General features: G+C 36.1%; 1 protein-coding gene across 1 annotated transcript in view; it reads right to left on the bottom strand.

Moving 5' to 3' along the window:
• The window catches only part of LOC124080732 (TBC1 domain family member 5), a gene marked incomplete at its 3' end in the record, with an annotated part of 424,799 nt that overhangs the window by 94,440 nt on the left and 302,560 nt on the right, over positions 1-27,799 (bottom strand). The window contains 2 exon segments of the mRNA XM_046426732.2: positions 26,089-26,261; positions 27,723-27,792. Coding sequence (XP_046282688.2) covers positions 26,089-26,261; positions 27,723-27,792 — 243 coding nt within the window.

The following is a 27,799-nucleotide window of genomic DNA, read 5'->3' as shown; positions in this document are numbered from 1 at the left end:
TATAATGTATGCTCAACACATCTTTATTGAATGAATCTTTTTAGCTGTCATTATAAAATCCAGTGAAAAACCATGGTATGTTAGAGTTGGATGCAACTTATTAATCCTCTAGTCTTGTCTTTGTAGCACCCTCTAAAGATAATCTGGGTGAGATAATTTATTTATTTTTTTCCAACTATTGACAAGATTTATTTTCCATTTCCATGGTCTCTAGTCAGTGTGTTCTGCTCTCTTCCTACTGATTTAACCTGCTACAGATTGTTCATTTGGGATCATCTGGCCAATCAGTGGCAAATGAGAAATTGTGAGATAAATTATTTATCAAGTCATCAGTAAGACAGTGGCAGAACCTGGGCTCATTTTTAATATCCTGACTTGGATACAGTACAACCTTTTTTTTTTAATTAAATGATTTTTGAATTTTATTTATTTCTTTATTTTAAATACACAATAACAGTGGAATGCATTACAATCACCTTTCTTTATGATACACTGCTCCTCAAAATTTTTCAAGGCTGAGATGTTAACTTGCATTAATTTTGAAAATATTAGCTATTTCCTATGGCATGAGAAAAGATCTTTGAAAAATTTTAAATGGAGATCCAGAATAAGAAAGATACACTGATAAAGTTCTCCAATTCAAAAATCTTGAAACACCACATGTAATTCATAAAATTCTCTGTATTTATATATGTGACTCCACAAATACTGATATTATGTCCATCAGCCATTGGTACAAAAAAAATTGGTATGAAATGTTTATTATCATTAAGTTCAAGTTAACAGCAATTTCACCAAAGAAATTTTTAGTTCCTAACACTGAGGAAAGGGGAAATCAGCATCTGGATTTTACTAAAGAAATGCTTCCCAATAGACTTGCCACACGGGAATGGAAAAAACTCCCTCAATACCACACCATGTCACTGATAGGTATCTTTTCTGTGGAGCCAGGGGGACAGCACAGGCTTCTGCTGCTAGAATTAAAGTATACTAATTATGGGAGATACCTCACATAGGTCCTTTATAACATCCGTAGAGATAACTTGATGATTATTTAAAAATCATTGTTCTAAGTCTTTGCTAAGCCATCCATCAGCATTAGATAGGCTTATATAAAAAAATGTGCACTTTTTTTCAGTACTATTCTGGGCATAAAGAAGAAAGAGGCACTATGCAGTTCCTATGATGAGGGACAAATTAAAAAGCTATTTGTTAACAGGATGAGTAACAAAACTGAAAATTGCTAAATAAGTGATTCTCAGTTAATTTTATGGGCATTTGGGTGCTAAGTTTCATTTTTCATCAATAACTATTTGAGTGTGGAAACACAAACAAGCAATAAAGAAGACCCTTGACCTCATGGAATATTTTACACACTCATCATCAAGATCATCATCCAAGTGATTGTAAATTCAATTTTTAGGGGATGAACCACAACGTTTCTTAGATTTATTCCATGATGAGAACAAGTACTTTGGATTCTACCACTCTTCATTTTCCTACCTTCCCAATTTCCAATCTTTGATGAAACACAACATTTATTTCCCTTATTCTTAGTCATGGGTACAGACATGTATCATTTTAGGAGAAACTTAGAAAACCAGAAGGATATTTCAAATACAAATTACTTCTCCTCAAACTCAGTAAGACCTTTCACTTGTGAAGCAATGCAGTGGCACTGGGAACAGGGCTATGAACAATGTGTGGTAGCCCCATAGTTCTCCACAGCTTGACTTCAGCCACTCTCCTAACAGCTATTCCTTCAGATTTCATTACAAGCTCTGATCCCTTCACCTCAACTTCCTCTTCATCTACCAGGCCTTCTTTCTGTCCCAATTTTCTCCTGTGTCTACTTCAGAGACTATTTTCCATTATGTGAAAGACTCGATTACCTTAACTCACTGTCCATCTGTGTGACAAAACTCTAAACCTAGCACCTATATGTTGATAGCTAGTGGTTGCTCAGGTTAATCACCCTAACACAAGTATAAATCAAGTTACTCCTCCTCATCTCGACTGGTACCCTCCACTCTACTTAGCATTCTCTTCAGCTGTCTTAGTCTGCTCATTATTAGTTTCTTCATAGTGTCTATTTCAGATTTTCTTTGGTTATCTTCAGACCTCTCAATCTGCCATTTCCCACCCTCATTCTCAACAATGTCTACTCAGCAGTCTTCAGACAGCACTCTCCTATCTGATAAATCTCCTCTGACAACAGATATTCCTTCTACAATTTTCAGACTCATATACATAGTTGTCCAATCACTGGAATTCATCATGTAGATACCCCAAAAGCACCTGGCATGACACTCAACATTTTCAATGGTGCACTACTCTCCCATCCAACCTGCTCCTGTTGTATTCTCCTCCATTGGCCAAGCAAAAATCTGAATACTATACACTGTTCTATCTCAACTGACTTCTTCCTTCCTCAGTCAAAAATTAGCAGTCTTGCAGTCTTAAGTTTTCTGACTAATACTACTTCTCTGCATCTAAGCCAGGCCATAGTCAACTTGCCCATTTGACTGCACTGACTTTCTGACTCTGACCATCAAAGAGATATGAAATAAATGTGGTTAGATGAAGTGGGGCTGATACTGGGAGGTGACAAATTGAGAATACTGCTTTTAAAGAAGTTGGAAGAAGTGAACACTGTGCTGCTTTTCTACATTTATTGTAAGAGTTTCACCCTACAGGGTAGTAAAAAACAGAAAATAGCTAGTGAGGGGGTGTGGTCAGGTTGGGGTATTGTAATGTTTGTTTCTTATTCCTTCAGAGGAGAGAGATTACGTTGTGTTTATATGCTACCAATAGTTCAATCAGGTGCAGATGGTGTCATCAGCATTTAAGCAGCTGTGCAAGTTATGAAAAACAACAGCCAAGAACAAACAAAGAGGAAAGAAGTCCAAGAATGTATTTCCTATAACCAGTTTTTTAAAAAATACTTTAAGGATAAAGCCAAAACAAAACCAGCTACCACTAACCTTAAAGTAAACATCGTTAAGTGATAAATGAGTCAGTACAGTGAATAAAGTTTTTTAGAAATACTAAAGGAACTTGCACCCTTCTTAAAAGACCCTCTCCTTGGACCTCTGAAGAAACAGCTAATCTCTCAGCAGCACCATGAAAATGAACCAGTTAATGTTGATGAAATTACAAGCTTAATGGTGCAACTGTAATGCAGTCACGATTTATCAAATTCCCATCAAAGACCAATAAATTAAATGTTTTAAATAATTAAAAAATAATAAGAGTAGAGAAGGGGAAATTAGTGACGTAGGGAGAAATGGATGTAACTGTAAAAATACATTTTTTGAGGATGAAAGGACAGGATCCAACATCTAAGCAGAAAATTAAAGGTCAGTGTGGGAGAGGAGCAGGAAGAGATGCAAGAAGTTGTTAAGATCTGCTTTGGGGAACAGTAGGGAAGTTCTATTATATGTTCTTAGTGAAACAAATGGCAAGAGAATCATGAGGGGGGAGTTGTTTGGAGAGATGTTTCAGGTATTTAAGAAGTGTAAAATACAAGTAAGATGGCTAAAAAATGCTGATGTCCACTTTGATGCTACAAAAAGCAAGTTCCATAACCACAGTTATATTTTTCTTTCATCACTTCCAAGCATAAGTAGGGTTTGGGTTTTACTAGAAAAAAAAAAAAAAAACAGAAGGAGAAGGGGCCAACTCACCAAATATTAATGCAAGGGAATGATTAAAATTAAGGAGCAGGGACAATCTGGGGGAATTCAGGACATTAGTGGAATTAATGACACTAAATAAAAAGAGCAGTGGAGTAAATGAGATGAAGTAAGACTGGGGTTAGAGATAATATAATAAAAGGAGTGAGGTGGCTTGACAAGTCAAAGAAATAGCATGGCTTATATTGGAGGTTTCTGAGGTAGTTTATTTCCTGGGAATACAAAGATTCCAAAGGACCATGACAGTGAGGCTTTGTGAGGAGGTCAAGGAGCAGCTGAGAGCAGAGACAGATGCCATTTATTCTAGAAGAAATACTGATTTTAGGAGCAACCTGAATGTTAAAAGGGATGTTTTCTACTTATCTAAATTTACTTCAGAAACTCAAATTGATATTAATAATTAGAGTATATACTGAACTGTGATGATTCACAAGAGAACAATTATTAATTAAAGACACTTGATGTGGATACTTTATATAAGTTCTTTCATACTTATATCAATCTTGGGGGATAAGTATGCCCCTATTTTACAGATGAAGCAGTTGCAGCTCAAAACCTTGCCCAAGATTGCAGAGGTATGAAAAATGGCAGTCAGGAATAAAACCTTGTTAGAACTACATATCCATACAACTGAAGAGTCTTTCTATTTCTTTGAAGAAAGCCTATCTCCTCATAAATATAACCTTACAGACAAGAGAAAATACACCTTTCTCAGCAATGTGGGATCTGGTCTTTCACTTGAAGACCTTGTAGATTTTAGTTGGGGGTGTATCACAGTAATAGAGTACCTGTTAGCATGCATGAAGATCTAGGTTCAATCCTAAATTCTGCTAAAGGGGGAAAAAGACTTAGCTAAATCCAGATACTGAGATATAAGTCAGTCAGCTTTTGATATATTCTCTGGACAAATGGTTTTTGTGTCTCCACAGAACTGGATCAAAAGGATTTAGAATAAAGCAATTGGAGCTGAGAATGTTTTTTCCCTTCCAAAGAGATCTGCCTTTGCATATTTCAAAATAAACACTACATTCAACTGAAAGGGGAGAATCTATAGATAATGCAATGATAAGTCAGTAATTTAGAAATAATGCTAAAATATGTATAAAATTAATTTATGTATTTGTATAAAATATGTATAAATCAATTTATACAATTTAGTCAAAATGACAGAGATTTCTATTTGTTCTAGCTATTCAAATCTAAGTATTAGGGGCTGGGGATGTGGCTCAAGCAGTAGCGTGCTCGCCTGGCATGCGTGCCGCCTGGGTTCGATTCTCAGCACCACATACAAATAAAGATGTTGTGTCCGCTGAAAACTAAAAATACATATTAAAAAATTCTCTCTCTCTTTAAAACAATTTAAAAATCTAAGTATTAAAACCCCAAATAAGAAAACCAATACTTCTATAAGAGCATCTTAAAAAGTATTAATTTAATTAATATTGGTAAGTATTTTTTTTTTTAAATTTTTTATTGTTGGCTGTTCAAAACATTACATAGTTCTTGATATATCATATTTCACAATTTGATTCAAGTGGGTTATGAGCTCCCATTTTTACCCCATATACAGACTGCAGAATCACATCAGTTACACATCCATTGATTTACATATTGCCATACTAGTGTCTGTTGTATTCTGCTGCCTTTCCTATCCTCTACTATCCCCCCTCCCCTCCCCTCCCCTCCCCTCCCCTCTTCTCTCTCTGCTCCCTCTACTGACATTCGTTTGTCCCCCTTATATTATTTTTCCCCTTCCCCTCACTTCCTCTTGTATGTACTTTTGTATAACTCTGAGGGTCTCCTTCCATTTCCATGCATTTTCCCTTCTCTCTCCCTTTCCCTCCCACCTCTCATCCCTGTTTAATGTTAATCTTCTTCTCCTGCTCTTCGACCCTACTCTGTTCTTAGTTACTCTCCTTATATCAAAGAAGACATCTGGCATTTGTTTTTTAGGGATTGGCTAGCTTCACTTAGCATAATCTGCTCTAATGCCATCCATTTCCCTGTAAATTCTATGATTTTGTCATTTTTTAATGCAGAGTAATACTCCACTGTGTATAAATGCCACATTTTTTTTATCCATTCATCCATTGAAGGGCATCTAGGTTGTTTCCACAGTCTAGCTATTGTGAATTGTGCTGCTATGAACATAGATGTAGCAGTGTCCCTGTAGCATGCTCTTTTTAGGTCTTTAGGGAATAGACCGAGAAGGGGAATAGCTGGGTCAAATGGTGGTTCCATTCCCAGCTTTCCAAGAAATCTCCATACTGCTTTCCAAATTGGCTGCACCAATTTGCAGTCCCACCAGCAATGTACAAGTGTACCCTTTTCCCCACATCCTCGCCAGCACTTGTTGTTGTTGGACTTCATAATGGCTGCCAATCTTACTCGAGTGAGATGGTATCTTAGGGTGGTTTTGATTTGCATTTCTCTGACTGCTAGAGATGGTGAGCATTTTTTCATGTACTTGTTGATTGATTGTATGTCCTCCTCTGAGAAGTGTCTGTTCAGGTCCTTGGCCCATTTGTTGATTGGGTTGTTTCTTCTCTTATTGTCTAATTTTCTGAGTTCTTTGTATACTCTGGATATTAGGGCTCTGTCTGAAGTGTGAGGAGTAAAGATTTGTTCCCAGGATGTAGGCTCCCTATTTACCTCTCTTATTGTATCTTTTGCTGAGAAAAAACTTTTTAGTTTGAGTAAGTCCCATTTGTTGATTCTAGTCATTAACTTTTGTGCTATGGGTGTCCTATTGAGGAATTTGGAGCCCGACCCCACAGTATGTAGATCGTAGCCAACTTTTTCTTCTATCAGACGGCGTGTCTCTGATTTGATATCAAGCTCCTTGATCCATTTTGAATTAACTTTTGTGCATGGCGAGAGAAAGGGATTCAGTTTCATTTTGTTGCATATGGATTTCCAGTTTTCCCAGCACCATTTGTTGAAGATGCTATCCTTCCTCCATTGCATGCTTTTAGCCCCTTTATCAAATATAAGGTAGTTGTAGTTTTGTGGATTGGTTTCTGTGTCCTCTATTCTGTACCATTGGTCCACCCGCCTGTTTTGGTACCAGTACCATGCTGTTTTTGTTACTATTGCTCTGTAGTATAGTTTGAAGTCTGGTATCGCTATACCGCCTGATTCACCCTTCCTGCTTAGCATTGTTTTTGCTATTCTGGGTCTTTTGTTTTTCCATATGAATTTCATGATTGCTTTCTCTATTTCTACAAGAAATGCCGTTGGGATTTTGATTGGCATTGCATTAAACCTGTAGAGAACTTTTGGTAATATCGCCATTTTGATGATGTTAGTTCTGCCTATCCATGAACAGGGTATATTTTTCCATCTTCTAAGATCTTCTTCTATTTCTCTCTTTAGGGTTCTGTAGTTTTCATTGTATAAGTCTTTCACCTCTTTTGTTAGGTTGATTCCCAAGTATTTTATTTTTTTTGAAGATATTGTGAATGGAGTGGTTGTCCTCATTTCCATTTCAGAGGATTTGTCGCTGATATACAGGACTGCCTTTGATTTATGCGTGTTGATTTTATATCCTGCCACTTTGCTGAATTCATTTATTAGCTCTAATAGTTTCTTTGTAGACCCTTTTGGGTCTGCTAGGTATAGAATCATGTCATCTGCAAATAGTGATAATTTAAGTTCTTCTTTTCCTATTTTGATGCCTTTAATTTCTTTCGTCTGTCTAATTGCTCTGGCCAGTGTTTCGAGAACTATGTTGAACAGAAGTGGAGAGAGAGGGCATCCCTGTCTTGTTCCAGATTTTAGAGGGAATGCCTTCAATTTTTCTCCATTCAGAATGATGCTAGCCTGAGGCTTAGCATAGATTGCTTTTACAATATTGAGGTATGTACCTGTTATCCCTAGTTTTTCTAGAGTTTTGAACATAAAGGGATGCTGCACTTTGTCAAATGCTTTTTCCGCATCTATCGAGATGATCATATGATTCTTATTTTTAAGTCTATTGATGTGGTGAATAACATTTATTGATTTCCGTATATTGAACCAGCCTTGCATCCCAGGGATGAATCCTACTTGATCATGGTGCACAATTTTTTTGATAAGTTTTTGTATCCGAGTGGCCAGAATTTTATTGAGGATTTTTGCATCTAGGTTCATTAGAGATATTGGTCTGTAGTTTTCTTTCTTTGAAGTGTCTTTGTCTGGTTTAGGTATCAGGGTGATGTTGGCCTCGTAGAATGAATTTGGAAGTTCTCCCTCTTTTTCTATTTCCCGAAGTAGCTTGAAAAGTATTGGTATTAGATCCTCTTTAAAGGTTTTGTAAAACTCTGCTGTATACCCATCTGGTCCTGGGCTTTTCTTAGTTGGTAGTCTTTTGATGGTTTCTTCTATTTCCTCAATTGATATTGGTCTGTTTAGGTTGTCTATATCCTTCTGACTCAATCTGGGCAGATCATATGACTTAAGAAATTTATCTATGCCTTCACTATCTTCTAATTTATTGGAGTATAAGGATTCAAAATAATTTTTGATTATCTTCTGTATTTCTGAAGTGTCTGTTGTGATATTGCCTCTTTCATCCCGTATGTTAGTAATTTGAGTTCTCTCTCTTCTTCTCTTCGCTAGCATGGCTAAGGGTCTGTCGATTTTGTTTATTTTTTCAAAGAACCAACTTTTAGTTTTGTCAATTTTTTCAATTGTTTCTTTTGTTTCGATTTCATTAATTTCAGCTCTGATTTTAATTATTTCTTGCCTTCTACTTCTTTTGCTGTTGTTTTGCTCTTCTTTTTCTAGGATTTTGAGATGAAGTATGAGATCATTTATTTCTTGGTTTTTTCTTTTTTTAAGGAATGAACTCCAAGCAATGAATTTTCCTCTTAGAACTGCTTTCAATGTGTCCCATAGATTCCGATATGTTGTGTCTGTGTTTTCATTAATCTCTAAGAATTTTTTAATTTCTTCCTTGATGTCTTCTATAACCCATTGATCATTCAGTAACCTATTGTTCATTCTCCAAGTGATGTATTCTTTTCCCTTCCTTCTTTTATCGTTGATTTTCAGTTCCATTCCATTATGATCAGATAGGATGCATGGTATTATCTCTACTCCTTTATATTGTCTAAGAGTTTCCCTGTGACATAATATATGATCTATTTTTGAGAAGGATCCATGTGCTGCTGAGAAAAAAGTGTAACTGCTTGATGTTGGGTGGTATACTCTATATATGTCAATTAAGTCTAGGTTATTAATTGTGTTATTGAGTTCTATAGTTTCCTTATTCAACTTTTGTTTGGAAGATCTGTCCAGTGGTGATAGAGGTGTGTTGAAGTCTCCCATGATTATTGTATGGTGGTCTATTAGACTCTTGAACTTGAGAAGAGTTTGTTTGATGAACATAGCTGCACCATTGTTTGGGGCATATATATTTATGATTGTTATGTCTTGTTGGTGTATGGTTCCCTTGAGCAGTATGTAGTATCCCTCTTTATCCCTTTTGATTAACTTTGGCTTGAAATCTATTTTATTTGATATGAGTATGGATACTCCTGCTTGTTTCCGAAGTCCATATGAGTGATATGATTTTTCCCAACCTTTCACCTTCAGCCTATGTATGTCTTTTCCTATCAAATGCGTCTCCTGTAGGCAGCATATTGTTGGGTCTTGTTTTGTGACCCATTCTACTAGCCTGTGTCTCTTGATTGGTGAGTTTAAGCCATTAACATTTAGGGTTATTATTGAGATATGGGTTGTTCTTCCAGCCATGTTTGTTTATTTATGTTACTAAACATGGTTTGTTTTCCTCTTTGATTATTTTCCCCCCTTTAGTGTCCTACCTCCCACTGTTGGTTTTCATTGTTATTTTCCATTTCCTCTTCCTGTAATGTTTTGCCAAGGATGTTTTGAAGAGATGGTTTTCTAGCTGCAAATTCTTTTAACTTTTGTTTATCGTGGAAGGTTTTAATTTCATCTTCCATCCTGAAGCTTAATTTCGCTGGAAACACAATTCTTGGTTGGAACCCATTTTCTTTCAGTGTTTGAAATATGTTATTCCAGGATCTTCTAGCTTTCAGAGTCTGTGTTGAAAGATCAGCTGTTACCCTGATTGGCTTACCCCTAAATGTGATCTGCTTCCTTTCTCTTGTAGCTTTTAAAATTCTCTCCTTATTCTGTATGTTGGGCATCTTCATTATAATGTGTCTAGGTGTGGGTCTCTTATGATTTTGCACATTCGGCGTCCTGTAGGCTTCTAGGATTTGGGGTTCTGTCTCATTCTTCAAGTCTGGGAAGTTTTCTCGTATTATTTCATTGAATAGATTGCTCAATCCTTTGGTTTGAAACTCTGTCCCTTCCTGTATCCCAATGACTCTTAAATTTGGTCTCTTGATGTTATCCCATATTTCTTGGATGTTCTGCTCATGGTTTCTTAACAGTCTTGCTGAGCTGTCTATGTTCTTTTCAAGTTGAAATACTTTATCTTCATTGTCTGATGTTCTGTCTTCTAAGTGTTCTACTCTGCTGGTAGTATTCTCAATTGAGTTTTTAAGTTGGCTTATTGCTTCCTGCATTTCTAGGATTTCTGTTTGTTTGTTTTTTATAACCTCTATTTCCCTGTGTAGTTGATCTTTTGCTTCTTGGATTTGTTTATGTAATTCATTGTTGAAGTGATCTTTCATTGTCTGATTTTGCTGTCTGATGTCTTCCTTGAGACTCCAGATCATCTGAAGCATGTATATCCTGAATTCTTTATCTGACATTCCATCTGCTGCAGCTATTACCTCTTCTAACGTTGAGTTGACCTGCATTGCTTGTGGTCCTTTCTTTCCTTGTCTCTTCATACTGTTCGCGTTCCTTTCTACTTAGTGGAACTGTTGTGCTATTGAATTTTCCCCCTATATATTTATATTGGTCTTGTATAGTTGCAAAGTCTCCCTCGCAGGCGCGGGCGGCGGCTCTGTCCCTCTGCGGGCCTCTAGGCTTGTTCTGTGGGTGGTCACAGTTCTGTCTACTTTGCAGGTGCAGGCAGCGGCACTGCCCCTCTGCAGGCCTCTGGGGCTGTACTGCCAGTGGGTCGCAGGTCCGCCTACCTTGCAGGTGCGGGGGGGGGGGCGGCGGCTCTACCCTTCCTCAGGCCACTGGGCCTGTTCTGTCTCTCGGTTGCAGGTCTGGCCTGTTCTGATGGTGGTCACAGTTCCACCTACCTGGCAGGCGCGGGGGGTGGGGGGCGGCTCTGCCCCCCAGCAGGCCCCTGGGCCTGCTCTGTGCGTGGTCACAGTTCCCTCTACCTTGCTGGTGCAGGGGGAGGGGGCGGCTCTGCCTCTCAGCAGGCCGCTGCTCCTCTTCTGCCAGTGGGTCACAGGCCTGCCTACCTTGCAGGAGTGATTGGAAGCTCTGTCCTGCCTCGGGCCACTCGGCCTTTTCTGTCGGTGGTCACAGTTCCACCTACCTGGCAGGCGCGGGGGGTGGGGGGTGGCTCTGCCCCTCAGCAGGCCGCTGGGCCTGCTCTGTGCGTGGTCACAGTTCCCTCTACCTTGCCGGTGCAGGGGGAGGGGGCGGCTCTGCCTCTCAGCAGGTCGCTGCTCCTCTTCTGCAGGTGGGTCGCAGGCCCGCCTACCTTGCAGGAGTGATTGGAAGCTCTGTCCCGCCACGGGCCACTGGGCCTTTTCTGTCCGTGGTCACAGTTCCCCTACCTGGCAGGCGCGGGGGGTGGGGGGTGGCTCTGCCCCTCAGCAGGCCGCTGGGCCTGCTCTGTGCGTGGTCACAGTTCCCTCTACCTTGCCGGTGCAGGGGGAGGGGGCGGCTCTGCCTCTCAGCAGGCCGCTGCTCCTCTTCTGCCGGTGGGTCGCAGGCCCGCCTACCTTGCAGGAGTGATTGGAAGCTCTGTCCCGCCGCGGGCCACTGGGCCTTTTCTGTCGGTGGTCACCTGGCAGGGGCGGGGGGTGGTGGGTGGCTCTGCCCCTCAGCAGGCCGCTGGGCCTGCTCTGTGCGTGGTCACAGTTCCTTCTACCTTGCAGGTGCAGGGGGAGGGGGCGGCTCTGCCTCTCAGCAGGTCGCTGCTCCTCTTCTGCAGGTGGGTCGCAGGCCCGCCTACCTTGCAGGAGTGATTGGAAGCTCTGTCCCGCCGCGGGCCACTGGGCCTTTTCTGTCCATGGTCACAGTTCCCCTACCTGGCAGGCGCGAGGGGTGGGGGGCGAATATTGGTAAGTATTAACTTGATTTTTTTAATGAACTGGTATTACTAAATATAACTTGGCAAATTTTTGTTTTATCTGACATGGGTCTCTTATTAAGTTTTACCTCCACCAAAAAAGGAAAGAATCAAATGGCTGTTTATTGGAAATTCAAAAAAATACCAAATTATTATTTAAGGGTGGAGGATCACAATACGCATATTTTATAAGCAGGGTCTTTGAGTTAATATTTCCATAATGGTAAGAACTTTGGCCCTGCTCCATCCTGCACCTGAATAGGTCTCCATGGTGGTGGTCCAGGCAGCGAAGCAAGCAAAGACTCTGGACCATGGCGAGAAGGTCTAGACTCTGACTCCTCCCAGAACAGTCACAACACCCAGACTGAAAACACTCAAAAAATTCCTTGGTGATAACTGCTCTACTTTCCATCAATATCAGATTCACCAATGTCTGTCTGCACATTTGAGTACTTTAGATATATTACAGAACACAAACAGGCATGGTTCTTACCCTCTACAGTTAAGAATCTAAACAGTGGTCTGCACTTTAAGAAGTTTATACAGATTCCAACTTTAATTTTTATAGAATATCAAATTCTGCAGCTATTATGTTGTAGAATTTAAGTGCTGGATTCTCTCAAAATACAGAGTTAAGGTGTTATCTGGATACAAGAAACAAAATGCATATTCATAATAGCTGGAGGTCTTATTTTGGTACTGTGAGTTTCTAAGAGTTTTACAATGCCCAAGTTAGTATTACAACAAAATAAAGCTAATGCTGTTCCTTCTTAGTCTTATATGCCCTCATTCCTGTATGTTGCTGAAATCATAATATCTATAGAGAAGATCACCTTCATCTTTGCTAAACTTGAAAAGTACATAGCCACTACTTTTCATAGGCATAAGGCTCACATTTAGTACCTTTAATAGTCCAATGAAGTATTATTATTCTTAATTTACCCTGGAAGAAACTATGGCTCATACATGTTAATATAACATGCCAATGATAGCTGGTAAGACATGGAGAAGGAACACTCAAGACAAAAGTGTATAAGCCACTATGCCAAGTGCTTTGTAATGATTTTTTCCCCCCCAAATGGGCAGAAACAAGGTCTAGAAAATAGAGGAAAGAACTTAGAAACAGGAAAGCTGTGTGTTTCTTTAGTTAGGAGAACAACTGCACTATGTTAATTAGGATTGCATTTGTTTACAAGTAAGTAAAAAAAAAACCCAAAAAACAAAAAGAGTATTTTAAATATAAAGTTTATAAGGTCTTGTGTGAAGACATATGAAGAATATCATTGCTGGCTTTGATTCTGTAGCTCAAAGAAGCCAGGGCTAACTTCTTTGCAATTCCCTTGGGCATTTACTCATCACTATAAAATGGCTGCTACATCTCCAGCCATAGCAATGAGAGAGAAAATGATAAAGGGAAAGAGTGTGGCCTATTTTAGAAGCAAACCTTTGACATAAATTCTCAGAAAAAATTAAATATTTTTTTGTCCAGAATTGTGTCACAGTGCACACCAGAGATTGGATTTATTATTACAAAGTTGAAAATGAAGAAAAACAAACAAAAACACCCTTCAAAACAATTATTTTGCAAGGAAGAAAAGGAGAATAAATAGTAGGTGGGCTAACATCACTGTGTGCCACATTTTACTTAACAGGAGAGAAACTTGGTGTGTTTTGAATTTTATTGTCAGTGATATGCAATGCATCATACATAATTATTTTGCAAAAGAAAAAAATTAATTCAATTATTTTAAAGTATATAGAGAAAAACTGTCTACCAACTGTCTATTCAGGCCTTATTCCTTCCTAAACTAACTAGATTTCGTTCATCTAGGCGTATTTCCCTACCATTAGTCAAAAAGTCAATGGTATCCCTTACTCTAGAGGTCAATGGTTCTCAAACATACCACACACCAAAGTTCTATGGAGAATTTCTATGAACACAGAAGACAGGGTCCTATCCTAAGTTTCTGATTAGTGGTTCTGGAGTAGAACCCAGTAACTGACATTACTACAAACTCCCAAGGTATACTGATAATGCTGGTCTAGGGACCACATTTTGAGAACCACTGCCTTAAAGACAGACTCCCATCAGTCTAAGGAAAACAGTGCAAGATAGTCTTTTTGGACACTGTTCTTGGTCTGGGGTAGGAGCACCTTGCAATTTGGCCCAATAAAACTGACATAAATTCTTATTTTTTACTTGGTGAAATCTTTAATTCACTCTGTTTGGTCAGAACAAGGAAGCATATAGCTCCCAAATCACTTGTCAGTAACTCCATAATTACTAGAGAATGAACGAGCCTTAAGAAGAAACTGATGATGAGGTTAGCACAGTAGAGATATGAAAAAAAAAACTGGAATTCTTAATTGACCCCTTGTGTTGCAGTCCCTCTAGACTTCAGATATATGAAATAAAAGTTCTTTAATGCTTCAGACATTTTGAAGAAAGATTTTTTAAAGCTTGCAGTCAAAAGCACAGTGACTGATAAAAAGAATATACTTGAAGTTTAAATAAAGAGGACAATTGCATTTTTTTAAAAAGCAGGACATAAGTAAATAAAATCTACATATAACCTAAGCCTCATTTTAGACATTAAAATTTCTACACCAATTTTTTTGTAATTGTTAATTAGTAACAAAAAGAATAGTCTAACCCCTACCCAATCCCAGCCTCTAGTGAATAAAAAGAAAACAGGAGAAAGTAAAAGGCTAAATCATTTTATTCATGGTGAATAATTACCAATTAAGTTGATGAAGGAAAGAGTCAGATTTTGTTGCTTTCTTATCTCCAACTTCCAATTTTCCTAATAGAATGTCTACTCTGTGCCTCTCACTCCATCCACAGAGAGGAAGGGGAGGAGGAAAAAATAGGAACTCATTTAAATTAAAAAAACTGAGTAACACAGTAACTGAGTAACACAGTGATTTTAAATTTTGTAGAATTCATGGGTCACTGAAGCAATAATTTCTGGCTTAGAAAATCCTAAGGTTAGGATTTTCTAAAGTTATTTTTATTTGAGTAATTTTGGGGAGACTTTTTAAAATGAAAACATTATGGAATCTAAAGCTTTAGAACCATAGCATGACTTAACTTTAGTTAAGAAATACAGTAGTACAGAAAAAGGCAAGGAAAACAAGATTTCATGTGCTATGGAATTCAAAACCATGACTACTAGTATATTAAAAATTAATGACAGACATCTACAGCAACTATTTCCCTCACTTGTCTAAGTGCTCCATAGCACCCAGGTGTTGGACATCATCAATCCTACATTTTGTCCAGTCATCTCCTCAGATAGCAAGGCAGTGCAAAAAACCCTCTTTATCAGAGCACAGTCCCAGCATGAGATTTCTGCTCTACTGTCAAGATGAGGGAGTGGGCTCTAAGTTAGTGTACCTTAATATTAGCAATATCAAAATATGTTTTGATTAATATTAAAGATGATAACATTTACTTCATCCATACTTAAAAGACAAGCTGAAAAATAATGCATTGTGGAACTACTACTCTATAGTAGATGCCTGAAACAAATTATGCAAATACTTACATCTTGCAATTTATTCAACTGCTTTCTAATTCCTAATTTTCTTAAGTAAATTAGCTAAAAGGGGAAATAAATGACCAAAAATGAATATCCATCATCCAAATTAGTGTACGATGAATTCAACTTTAAAAGTATAAGATCCAAGATGGGAAGATTTCTGTTCTTGCCTATTTAAAGAGACACATGGAAGGTTTGGTGGTCTCATTTAGATACTTGTGCCCCTAAAGAAGTTAATACACAATACTAATGGCAAGTAGTTAATTCATTAATCAACCACATTATTTTCAAGGAAAAGACAGCATTAAACAACACAATACTGAAAGTACAATTGTGGTTGTTTGAGGTCCCTGTCTGTGAGATGTGTGGAGGAGACAAGCAATGCCTATGCTGTTTCTAATTATTCCAATTATCATGGCACACTATGAAAACTTGATTAATAACACTGAAGATATTGTTGTGGCAATTAGCCATATGGTTGTGGGACTTTATTCTGTCACGATTTAGCCATTAGCATCTACTTATGTTTGTCAGAACAGTGCATCCGTGACAAGTTGAAGTTCCGCTCACCTTGCCGAGTCCCCTGTGAGCAACACTAGAGAACTGTTTATTCCTAGGAGCCTCTTGCCTGAGTAAATTTTTCATGTGGCATCCGGTCTGACTAGGGACAAATGTCAAATAGCTTATGTGACGACCCATCAAGCTAAGCTTTCTTTGAAAAACCACTTAGTAATTTGTGCATCAAAACAAAGTACTTGAAGAAAAGAATTTGACCAGTAATAACTGGTCACCTATGTTGCCCCAAGTGATGTCATGGTAATTCAGAGAAACTGATTTTTATATAGTGAAATACAGAAGTCTGAAAACATGGCATTATAAAGGATATATGGGTACACACTGATATATCATTCAGCCAAAATTTACTGCCAATAGAATTTTTTAAGTGATGTCTGCAATTAACATATCCAAGAGAACTGAGGAGTTAATTTGCATGAATGAAGAGATCCCTTTCAGGGAAAACAAACAGTAAAGATGTTGGTCAATTCCTAAAATAAGTCAGGGAGTAAGGAATAAAGGGCCTTGCAGTGGAAAATATGAAAACATTAATAAAGAAAAAATAAGTTTATTTTTAAAAATTGAATAAACATCAATGTAAGAAATATAGTCATTTGCATAATTAGCTAATTAATTTTTAAAAGATAAATCTTTGAAAAACTTGCTTGTAGTAGGCAGATTTACTAGAGGTTTTTCTTAGAAGTTCATAGAATAGTAAACAGTTCCTACTGTGTATTTACAAACCTTAAGGCTGCCCAGAGCAAAGGAAGTGATGTATGTGTGATTGTGTAAGGGTGTGACAACAAAAGGGGGGAGTAAGAGGAGTTCCATTTCATGCTTGGGTCCTATCTATAGAATGGGACCCAACATGAAAAGACCAGGGAAGCAACCCAAGGTTTGACTGCAAATTTTCAGTTTAAGAAGTTCACAATAAGAAACAAACAAACAAAAAAGTCATCTATGTTCCTATAATATGATTAATACATAAGAGAAAACTGGGTGGACCTTAAGAAAACCAAGATTCTAAAACCCCTAAAGCAGCAAACTCAATCTAATTCCAGCTGCCACTATAGGCAGAAAAAATGGCAGCAGCATTGCTGGACTGTAGCCATGGCTGAGAGGCTAGATATTACTCAGGGCCTCTCAGTGAGATTTAAGATGTCACTGGCCATAACAACAATATCCCATTTTGTCTAAGTATATGGAAAAAATACATGTCTAGCAAAACAGAAGGTTTAAGCTAGAGCTGTCACTGAAACTTTAACAAAAGTGGTTCTTCTTTCATGTTAGGAAACCAAGAACAAGAAGTTTCAAAACATCCTGGACTTTTATGTGTGTGGTCTCTGGGAATATTTAGTCCAGTCAGAGACTGGAGTAGTGGGATTTGAAAGACAGACATATCACCATGAAGAAGTTTAGAGTCATTGAAGGAACAGGGGTGGGGTAACCAACTTCCGCCTGATGAACTAAGCAATTTTATTTAATTCACATATATATGTAAAATATATATTGAGTTGTAACAGAAATATATAGCATGATTCATCTCTCAACGAGCAAATACACTTTCTTCTCAGCAGCACATGGAACCTTCTCTAAAATAGACCATATATTGTGCCACAAAGCAACTCTTAGCAAATATAAAAAAGTAGAGATACTAACCTGCATTCTATCAGATCATACTGGAATGAAATTAGAAATCAATGATAAAATAAAAAATAAAAACTACTCTAACACCCAGAGACTAAATAATATGCTACTGAATGAACAATGGGTTGCAAAAAAGACATCCAGAGGAGATTAAAGAATTCTGAGAAGTGAATGAGGACACAGATACGACATATCAAAATCTCTGGGACACTATGAAGGCAGTACTAAGAAGAAAGTTCACTGCATGGAGTACAATCCTTAAAACAAATAAATGACCTAACATTGCATCTCAAAGCCTAGAAAAAAGAAAAACAGATCAACACCAAAAGCAGTAGAGAAGACAGAAAATAACTAAAACCAGAGCTTAAATCGATGAAAGTGATACAGAAGAAACAACTGAAACAATAGACAAAACAAAAAGTTGGTTCTTTGAAAAAACAAATAAAATTGATAAAAACCTAAGCCTAATGAAGAGAAAGAGAGAGAAAGCTCAAATTACTAACATATGCGATGAAAAAAGAAATTATCACGATGGACACTACAGAAATATAGAAGGTGATTATAAATTGAAAACTTGTACTCCAATAAAATAGACAATATCAAAGGCATCTACAAATTTCTAGAGTCATATGATTTGCCCAAATTGAATCAGGATGATATACACAATTTAAACACATCAATTTCAAGTGATGAAATAGAAGAAGCCAACCAACCAAAAAAAGCCCAGGACCAGATGGATGCACAGCTGAGTTCTACAAGATCTTTAAAGAACTAATACAGTACTCTTCAATTTATTCATGAAATAGAAAAAGAGGGAGCACTTCCAGACTCATTCTACAAGGTCAATATCACCCTGATTCCAAAACCAGGCAAAGGCACATCAAAGAAAGAAAATTTCAGACCAATCTCTCTAATGAACATAGATGCAAAAAAAAAAAAAAAATCTTAATAAAATCCTGGCAAATCTAATACAAAAACATATCAAAAAGATAGTGCCCCACGATCAACTGGGGTTCATCCCAGGGATGCAAAGGTTGGTTCAACATATAGAAATCAATAAATGTAATTCATCACATCAATAGACTCAAAGATAAGAAGATGCAGATCAACAGATGCAGAAGAAGCATTTGACAAAATAAAGCACCTCTTCATGTTCAAAACACTAGAAAAACTAGGGATAACAGGAACATATCTCAACATTGTAAAAGCTATCTATGCTAAACCCCAGGCAACATCATTCTACATGGAGAAAAATTGAAAGCATTCCCTCAAAACTGGAACAAGACAGGGATGCCCTCTTTCACCACTACTATTTAACATAGTTCTTGAAACTCTAGCCAGAGCAATTAGACAGACAAAAGAAATTAAAGAGAGATGGATAGGAAAAGAAGGACTCAAATTATCACTATTTGCCAATGGTATGATTCTATACTTAGAAGATCCAAAAAATTCCACCAGAAGACTCCTAGAACTAATAAATGAATTTGGCAAAGTAGCAGGTCATAAAATCAACACCCATACGTCAAAGGCATTTCTGTACATCAATACTTCCGAAAGAGAAACTACGAAAACTTCCCCTTTTACAATAGCCTTAAAAAAATAAGTAAATAAAACATAAAATACGTGGGAATCAACTTAATGAAAGAGGTGACAGACCTCTACAATGAAAGTTACAGAACGCTAAAGAAAAGAAATTAAAGAAGACCTTAGAAGATGGAACGATCTCCCTTGTTCTTGGATAGGCAGAATTAATACTGTCAAAATGACCGTACTACCAAAAGCACTATACAGATTTCATGCAATTCCAATCAAAATCCAAATGGCATTCCTCATAGAAACAGAAAAAACAGCCATGAAGGTCATCTGGAAAAATAAGGGACCCAGAATAGCTAAAGCAATCCTTAGCAAGAAGAGTAAAGCAGGTGGCATCACTACACTAGACCATAAACTACACTACAGAACAATAGTAACAAATACGGCATAATATTGGCACCAAAATATTGGCACTTGTACACCAATGGTACAGAATAGAGGACACAGAGACCAACCCACATAAATACAGTTATCTCATATTAGACAAAGGTGCCAAACACATATAATGGAGAAAGGATAGCCTCTTCCACAAATGGTGCTGGGAAAACTGGAAATCCATATGCAACAAAATGAAATTAAGCCCCTATTTCTCATCATGCACAAAACTCAACACTAAGTGGATCAATGACCTAGGAATTAAACCAGAGACCCTGCACCTAATAGAAGAAACAGTAGGCCCAAATCTTCATCATGTCAGATTAGGCCCTGACTTCCTTAGTAAGACTCCTATAGAACAAGAAATAAAATCAAGACTCAATTAATGGGATGGAGTCAAACTAAAAAGCTTTTTCTCAGCAAAAGAAACAATCAGTGAGGTGAACAGACAGCCTCAGAATGGGAGCAAATTTTCACCACACGCACATCAGATAGAGCACTAATCCCCAGGATACATAAAGAACTCAAAAATCTTAACACCAAAACCACAAATAACCCAATCGATAAATGGGCCAAGGAATTGAACAGACACTTCTTAGAAGATGATATATAATCAATCAACAAATATATGAAAAAATGTTCAACATCTCTAGCAATTAGAGAAATGCAAATCAAAACTACTCTTAAGATTTCATCTCACTCCAGTCAGAATGGCAGCTATTAAGAATACAAACAACAATAAGTGCTGGTGAGGATGTGGGAAGAAAGGCACACTCCTATACTGCTGGTGGGACTGCAAATTGGTGCAACCAAAATATGGAAAGCAGTATTGAGATTCCTTGGAAAACTTGGAATGGAACCACCATTTGACCCAGCTATCCCACTCCTCTGTCTATACCCAAAGGACTTCAAAAAAGCATACTATAGTAACGCAGCCACATCAATGTTTATAGCAGCACCATTCACAATAGCTAAACTGTACAACCAACCTAGATGCCCTTCAGTAGATGAATAAATGGATTAAAAAACTGTGGTGTATATATATATATACATACACACACACACACACACACAGACACACACACACACACAATGCAATACTACCCAGCATTAAAAGAGAACAATATCATGGCATTTGCAGGTAAATGGATGGAGTTGGAGAATATAGTGCAAAGTGAAGTAAGCCAATCCCAGAAAACAAATGCTGAATGTTTTCTCTGATATGAGGATGCTGATCCATAATGGGGATGGTGGAGGGAGGAGCATGGGAGGAATGGAGGAACTTTAGATAGGGAAAAGGGGAGGGAGGGGGAGGGAGAGAGCAGGCAGGTAGGACAGATGGTGGAATGAGATGGACATCATTATCCCCGGTACATGTATGAAAACACAAAAGGTGTGACTCTACTTCATGTACAACTAGAGACATGAAAAATTGCGCTCTATATGTGTACTATGAATTGAAATGCATTCTGCTGTCATACTTAACAAATGAATTTTTTAAAATGGTAAAAAATGAGAGTATGTTGTGAGGATGTGAAATATAATGAACATTGTTTAGTTCATGAGAAACAATAAATATTGTGAAGTATCAGTCATTATTTCAAATATTTAATATTCCTCCTCATAATTCTAATGAGTGATTTTTTTTTTCATGTACAAAGAGAAAAAATCCAACTTTCTTGAAATGTTAGGTTTTATATGAAAACAAGCTATCAGAAACTGTTTTCATTGAATCCCTGATATTCTTTTCTTAGGTTTAATGTGTAATATAAAGCTCACTGGAGAAAAAAAAAAAAGCACCCTCTCATTTATTAACTGTCTCTAGGCAACTACTTAAACTATTGAATGATAGAATTTTTGAGATAAATAATTATAGTGATTTCTGATGATTGAAAATTATATAATTGTAGCCATATATTTATATTTAAAATATAGGGTAAAAAAAAAACAGTTTGTATTCACATGTAATTATAGTGTGATATGTACTGGAACCCATATACTATGGTATACTTTAAGTTGTACGGCAAAATTTAGCAAATTAATCAATAACTAAGAATCTTACCCAATTAAATTATTATAAACCACATGGGAAAACAACTGCTATCCCAGAAAATAGAAAACAGATATGGAGAATGTATAATAAGTGTTTGAGAGATATGGAATTTTTCCCCAGAGTGTTGTAAGGATCTCATAATTTCATAGTGCCAAAGCCCAAGTGTGTTATGAGGATCTTTCCTCAAGAGTGACATTAATTACATACCCCACAAATGCTTATTATGTATTCTATTTATACCAAAGTGTAAAAGCAGTCAAAAGTTTACAGATTGAATATATTTAAAGGTGATAATAAAAGAGTCATTCAGGCCTAGCAAAAATTGTTAACTTAAACTTCAATTTTTAGTTTCATTATTAAAGAATATTGTAATTGTATTAGTGCAAATACAACTGAATCTTCCTATGAATGTGCTGCCTTTGGGATTTACATGATAGAACTGTAATGCAAATATTTTGGATGCTTTTGCACAAACAACCCATAAGTGATGATATCACAGGTCCTTATTTTCACAATAAAAATAAAAATACCACAAAAACAACTCTTAAAATTACCTTGGAAAGTCATAAAAAATAGGTCAATGTTTTTCTTTGGAAATTAGTATGCATTGACAGGCACTTAATTTTTAAAAATGTCAAATACAAATCAATAATTGGCAAACAAAAGCCAACTCAGATGCTAATTTCTTGAATTAAAACACAAGAAACTCCATTCCAAGTGCAGCAGGAGTAATCTTTCATAAAATTAATGAAATACATGGTGCAAATTACTTTTAGAATGTATTATTTGATAATATCACTATGCTTAACATTTAATTTCAGATTTATTCTGCTTAACCTAAAACAGAAATTCAATTTATCATTGGCTAACAACAACAACAAAATTAAAACTATTCAGAAGATAATAAATAACAGCATTAATAAGCAAGATTTTAGGTAATACAGGATTTCATGGGTACTTTTTCCTATATTTGAAGATAAATATCATCAATTGAACTAGAATTAAGTTAATTTAAAACAGTGTTAGCCAGTGTCAGTGGAATTAGTATTTTTACACTAATCATTAATTTTAATTTTGGTAAGTTCATTTGCTTAAAGTTGCAGATATGTTTAGATATGGTATGTTGCCCATTTAAGGAAACTTACAAATATATTCTCTAACAAAAATTATTTTAAAAAATGAAGTAGTTACATATTTCCTTAATGACAATTATAACTATTATGATGCAGACAAATGATTTTTATTGTATCATATAATTGCTATGGACTGAGTAAAATTAGATAAGTGCACAAATATATTGGTGTCTTTGTATCACCATTATCCCATCATAAACATATGTATGACTTACTCCTCATTCTATAAAGGTTATTGGTACTGGTAAAATTTTGCATTGGCTCATTCATCATTGACATTTTTACCAAATTATTTTCTAATTTTGAATTAAATCAAGAGAAATTTTATTCTTTGTAAAATGCTGAAACATTTTATAGGAAACTATTTTGTTTGAAAATAAAAATTCTGTAAAAGAACTGTCAAGCAAAAATACATTTTAGACGACACAATATAAATTATGGTATCATCTTGAGATGAGCTGTTTTTATTAACTGAAAACTGATTATTTTAAATTTCTCAGATCATAGATTGAATTTTTGGTGCCGATTTTGAATGTAAAACTAAATCAACTTTCTTCCAACAGGAATAGTCAGTAGAATGAGCAATTCTTTAAAGTAATAACACCTATATATGACAACAGAACTAAACAGTCTCACTTCATTTTTATGATACAAAACTACAATATTTATTAATTTCAAGGACATAAAATTATTGTGCAAATTGTTATGATCATTACCAGAAGTTTACTCTCAACTTCTGTACTCTCTCTTTAAAAAGCTCTAAAAGACACCTATTACATGTTTCTAGTAAGTGGGAACCCACATGTTTTAGTGAACAAAGTATAGAAAAGTCTAAGAGTTTGAAGGGTGCATGAATCACAGTATGTCATATTTACATAGACATAATATCCTAATTAAGGAATGGTAATGACAGATAATGCTTAAAAGGTACTTTCACACATATATTGAATGTTTAGTACATACTGAGAACTATACCTTTTGTATATTATGCTTTTATTCTCACAGCACATTATGAAGTAAATACCATTATTCTGAATCTCCACAGATGAAAAACAAAGGCTCAAAGTGGTTAAATAGGAGTGTTTCATTTCAAAGTCTGTGTTTCCAACTGTTATTTTGTACTATTGTTTGACCCCAAAGTTAATAACAGTCATCAATAAACATACACAGGTGGGTAGGACATTTTAGGGGAGCATGCAGGGATATAAGATTATTCAAGCACTTTGACCTTTCATGTACCTCACAAATATTAGTTATAAAATCAAATTAATAAGTGAAATGGATCAGTGAAATTCTTGAACTATAAAATGAAGTACTCATCAAATTCAAACAATGAGTGACCTCTTCTATATAAATTTTTAAAGGTAATATAGATAAGGTTCTATAAATAATGGAATAAATGAGGAAGCTATGGTTATTACAAGCCTTTATATTGTTATTATCACTAATAATGTTGAAAAAATTCAGAGAAATTATGTCATGGACCACGCAATTTTACTGGGAAAATACTAGTCAGGATGTTGAAGAAGCTCTGTGAATTATTATATTGAAGAGGAAACTGAAGGAGATTAATGTCTGCTGAAGGAAAGTGGAACACCCTGGTTATAAATTGTTGTCCTGAAGCCCACTTCATCACCACTGCAACATAAAGCACTAGCACAGGAAAAGAGGCAGGAAATTAGAAAGAATTTCAAAGAAAGGGGAAACATGTATATCACCAATTTCTTTCCCCAATTTAAAGACCAGTTTTTAGATGTCAGCAAACAGCATTTTGAGGATGTCAAGTGGGATTTATATTTGAATATGTTAATTGTTTGAGTGCACAATGGAATACAGAATTTGAATCCTTGTCACTAGCTATTTCAAAACACAGTTTTAGGTCCATGATCAAAAATGCATTAAGCTAGATCTATATGCTAATACATTTTTTATGTTAGACCTATATGTTTAAGTAGCAATCATTAATAGCCTAAAATGTTGCCTAACACCTATGTCAGACACAACTTTCTCATTTCTAGTGGGAATGCTGCTCTTAATGATGAGGTTATCACACACACAAATATGAGCATGATTAAAACAGGAAAGAAGACTTCTTTGATCACAGTTCATGGCTTCCAGAGAAGAAAAACAGCTGAGAATTATTCTTAGTGAAAAATTCCATGCAACATGACAACATATTAACAACTCACCAATTCTTTTCTCTGGGCTAAAAAAAAAAAAAAAAAAATCCCAAAACAGCCCCCTCTAATTCTAAAGTTTTGAATCATTTGAGATTCTTTGTAATACAAATTAAAAACCCATATTTATTAAACCTCTATTATGTACATCTCAATAATACCTTCTTAATTTTTTGATATTCTACTAATGGAGAGTTAGACTTTATAAAAATAACTGTCAAGAGACTACTCAGCACTACATATAAATGTTCTATTATTTTAATAAAGTGGACTCTTGTCTGTAGCATCATATAACTCAGATTTATTAAAACCACTCTTATTTTTTAAAAAATAATTTTATTGTATTTTTTATGCATTTATTTTATTTATTTTTATGTGCTGAGGATCAAACCCAGCGCCTCACGCATGCTAGGCAAGCACTGTAACACTGAGCTACAACCAGAGCCCCAAACCACTATTTGCAAATTTAACTATATACTTTACAAGCTACTGAAAAAATACAAACACCCTTTCTTTCAAGTGGTTCCCTATTCTTCTGCTATAGTATGTTATGAAGTTATGTGGCTAAAGAAAATTAATACATTATGTTCAATGAAAAGGACATCTATTTTATTAACATCACTTCTGAAGTAGAGCAAAAGATGACCACATGATAAAATGGAAACAGTAAGAACATCTTATAGGACTGTTTGGTTCAGGGATCAGCTTTGTGTGTGTATGACCTGCACAACCATGTACTTCTTAAGAATGCTTCATTTAATGATCTATTATATCCATCTTGAAATTCTTATTTCTCAAAAGCATTCTGACATTCTTCTTTTGCCTAGGGCTCTGCAGCAAATTATGTAGTCAATCCTGCATAGGTCTGAATTATAACTTCATTGTTTACAATGTAAAGTTAGACTAAGTCTTAGCTTCTTCATCTGTAAGAATAGGGAGATACTCAATTCACAAGGTTTGTGAGAATATTAGATGATACACCATACATGAAAGTAATGGGCATAAAGCACATAAGAACGAGGGGAGATGAAATAAAACAGAGATGGAACAGTTCTTGCTTCTACTTCTAGGGATCTGAGACATAGAAATTACCACAAATCATAATTATTTGTAGCTAAAACTAAAACTTTAATACTTACAATCCATATATCTGTGGTGCAATTTCCAGTCTGTTCAAGTGCATATAGAGCTCAATATCATGCTTCTTCAGTAGATGATCCTGGATCTGATTGACTTTAGTAACAATAGCAACTGTTGGTCCTAAATCCTGGGGCCGGGCAAAGGGGATGGGAGGCATCAGAGTTTCTTTCCCCTAGATAGGAATAATGGGACATATATTATTTCAATATGAAAAGAATATCATTCTTCAATTTCTTTACCAAAGAGAGTTTAAACAAGAAATAAAAACTGCTATAATTATCTCTTGACAAATGCTAAAATATGGAACCATATGATGACATTCAGATGATTTTGCTCATTAAACACTCGCCAGGAAATGCCTTCTAAAATATTTGTTGCATATATTTCCTTGACCGGTTTCTCTTGTGACAAAGTTTTACAAGGTAAGTTTGTCTAGAAGTGGTGATAGCCACTACAAAGTATCTATGGCCAGTTTATGTGATGCTATAGAATATAAATGGAATTCGATGGAAACCCATTTTTGTGTGAGGCATGATATTCAAACATAAAAAACAGTAAATGAAAACTCTTTTACTTTGAGCTCTCAAAGCTATATAAAATAGGGTAGAGAGAGATTCTATTATGTATATATATGAAATGTTTATATTGCCTTTGTATGTCTGTCAATTTTATTAAGGGTATGTTTTAGATTCCCAGGTCCAATCTTATTTTGTAAGTATGTTCAATTTTATATATGTTCATATTTTATATATTGTAATAAAAATGACTTATTATATACTACTCCCTGCTATATGTTGTTACTGAAATCATTTCTTCACTCAAATATACTGAAAAGATCTGTTCTATTATGTTTACCTTTTTTTTTTTTTTAATACACACACATTTTTTAGTTGTGGATGAACCTTTACTTTTTTTTTTTTTTAAGCTGGATATACTGTAGGTTCACAGTCAGTTTTTATTATGGCTGTTTTAGGTTCCTTTTTTTTTATTGTTGGTTGTTCAAAACATTACATAGTTCTTGATATATCATCTTTCACACTTTGCTTCAAGTGGGTTATGAACTCCCATTTTTAGCCCATATACAGATTGCAGAATCACATCAATTACACATCCATTGATTTACATATTGCCATACTAGTGACTGTCGTGTTCTGCTACCTTTCCTATCCTCTACTATCCCCCCTCCCCTCCCCTCTTCTCTCTCTACCCCCTCTACTGACCTTCATTTCTCCCCCTTGTATTATTTTTCCCTTTCCCCTCATTTCCTCTTGTATGTAATTTTGTATAACCCTGAGGGTCTCCTTCCATTTCCATGCAATTTCCCTTTTCTCTCCCTTTCCCTCCCACCTCTCATCTCTGTTTAATGTTAATCTTCTTCTCATGCTCTTCGTCCCTACTCTGTTCTTAGTTACTCTCCTTATATCAAAGAAGACATTTGGCATTTGTTTTTTAGGGATTGGCTAGCTTCACTTAGCATAATCTGCTCTAGTGCCATCCATTTCCCTGCAAACAGCCCAGAACCTTTACTTTTTTATTTATTTATATGCAGTGCTGAGAATTGAACCCAGTGCCTCATACATAATAGGCATGCACTCAACCACTGACCATAACCCACGCCCCTTATAATATTTACCTTTTGACCATCATGCTCAAAAGTGGAAAACCAAGGTTCAGCAGTTTCCATCAGTTGTGAGAACATTGCACTGAAAG

This window comes from Marmota monax, unplaced genomic scaffold, assembly GCF_021218885.2.
Source record: "Marmota monax isolate L192 unplaced genomic scaffold, Marmota_monax_Labrador192_F-V1.1 WCK01_AAM20220418_F8-fsc00452, whole genome shotgun sequence".
Taxonomy (NCBI): domain Eukaryota; kingdom Metazoa; phylum Chordata; class Mammalia; order Rodentia; family Sciuridae; genus Marmota; species Marmota monax.
This window is presented reverse-complemented; position numbering and strand designations above follow the sequence as displayed.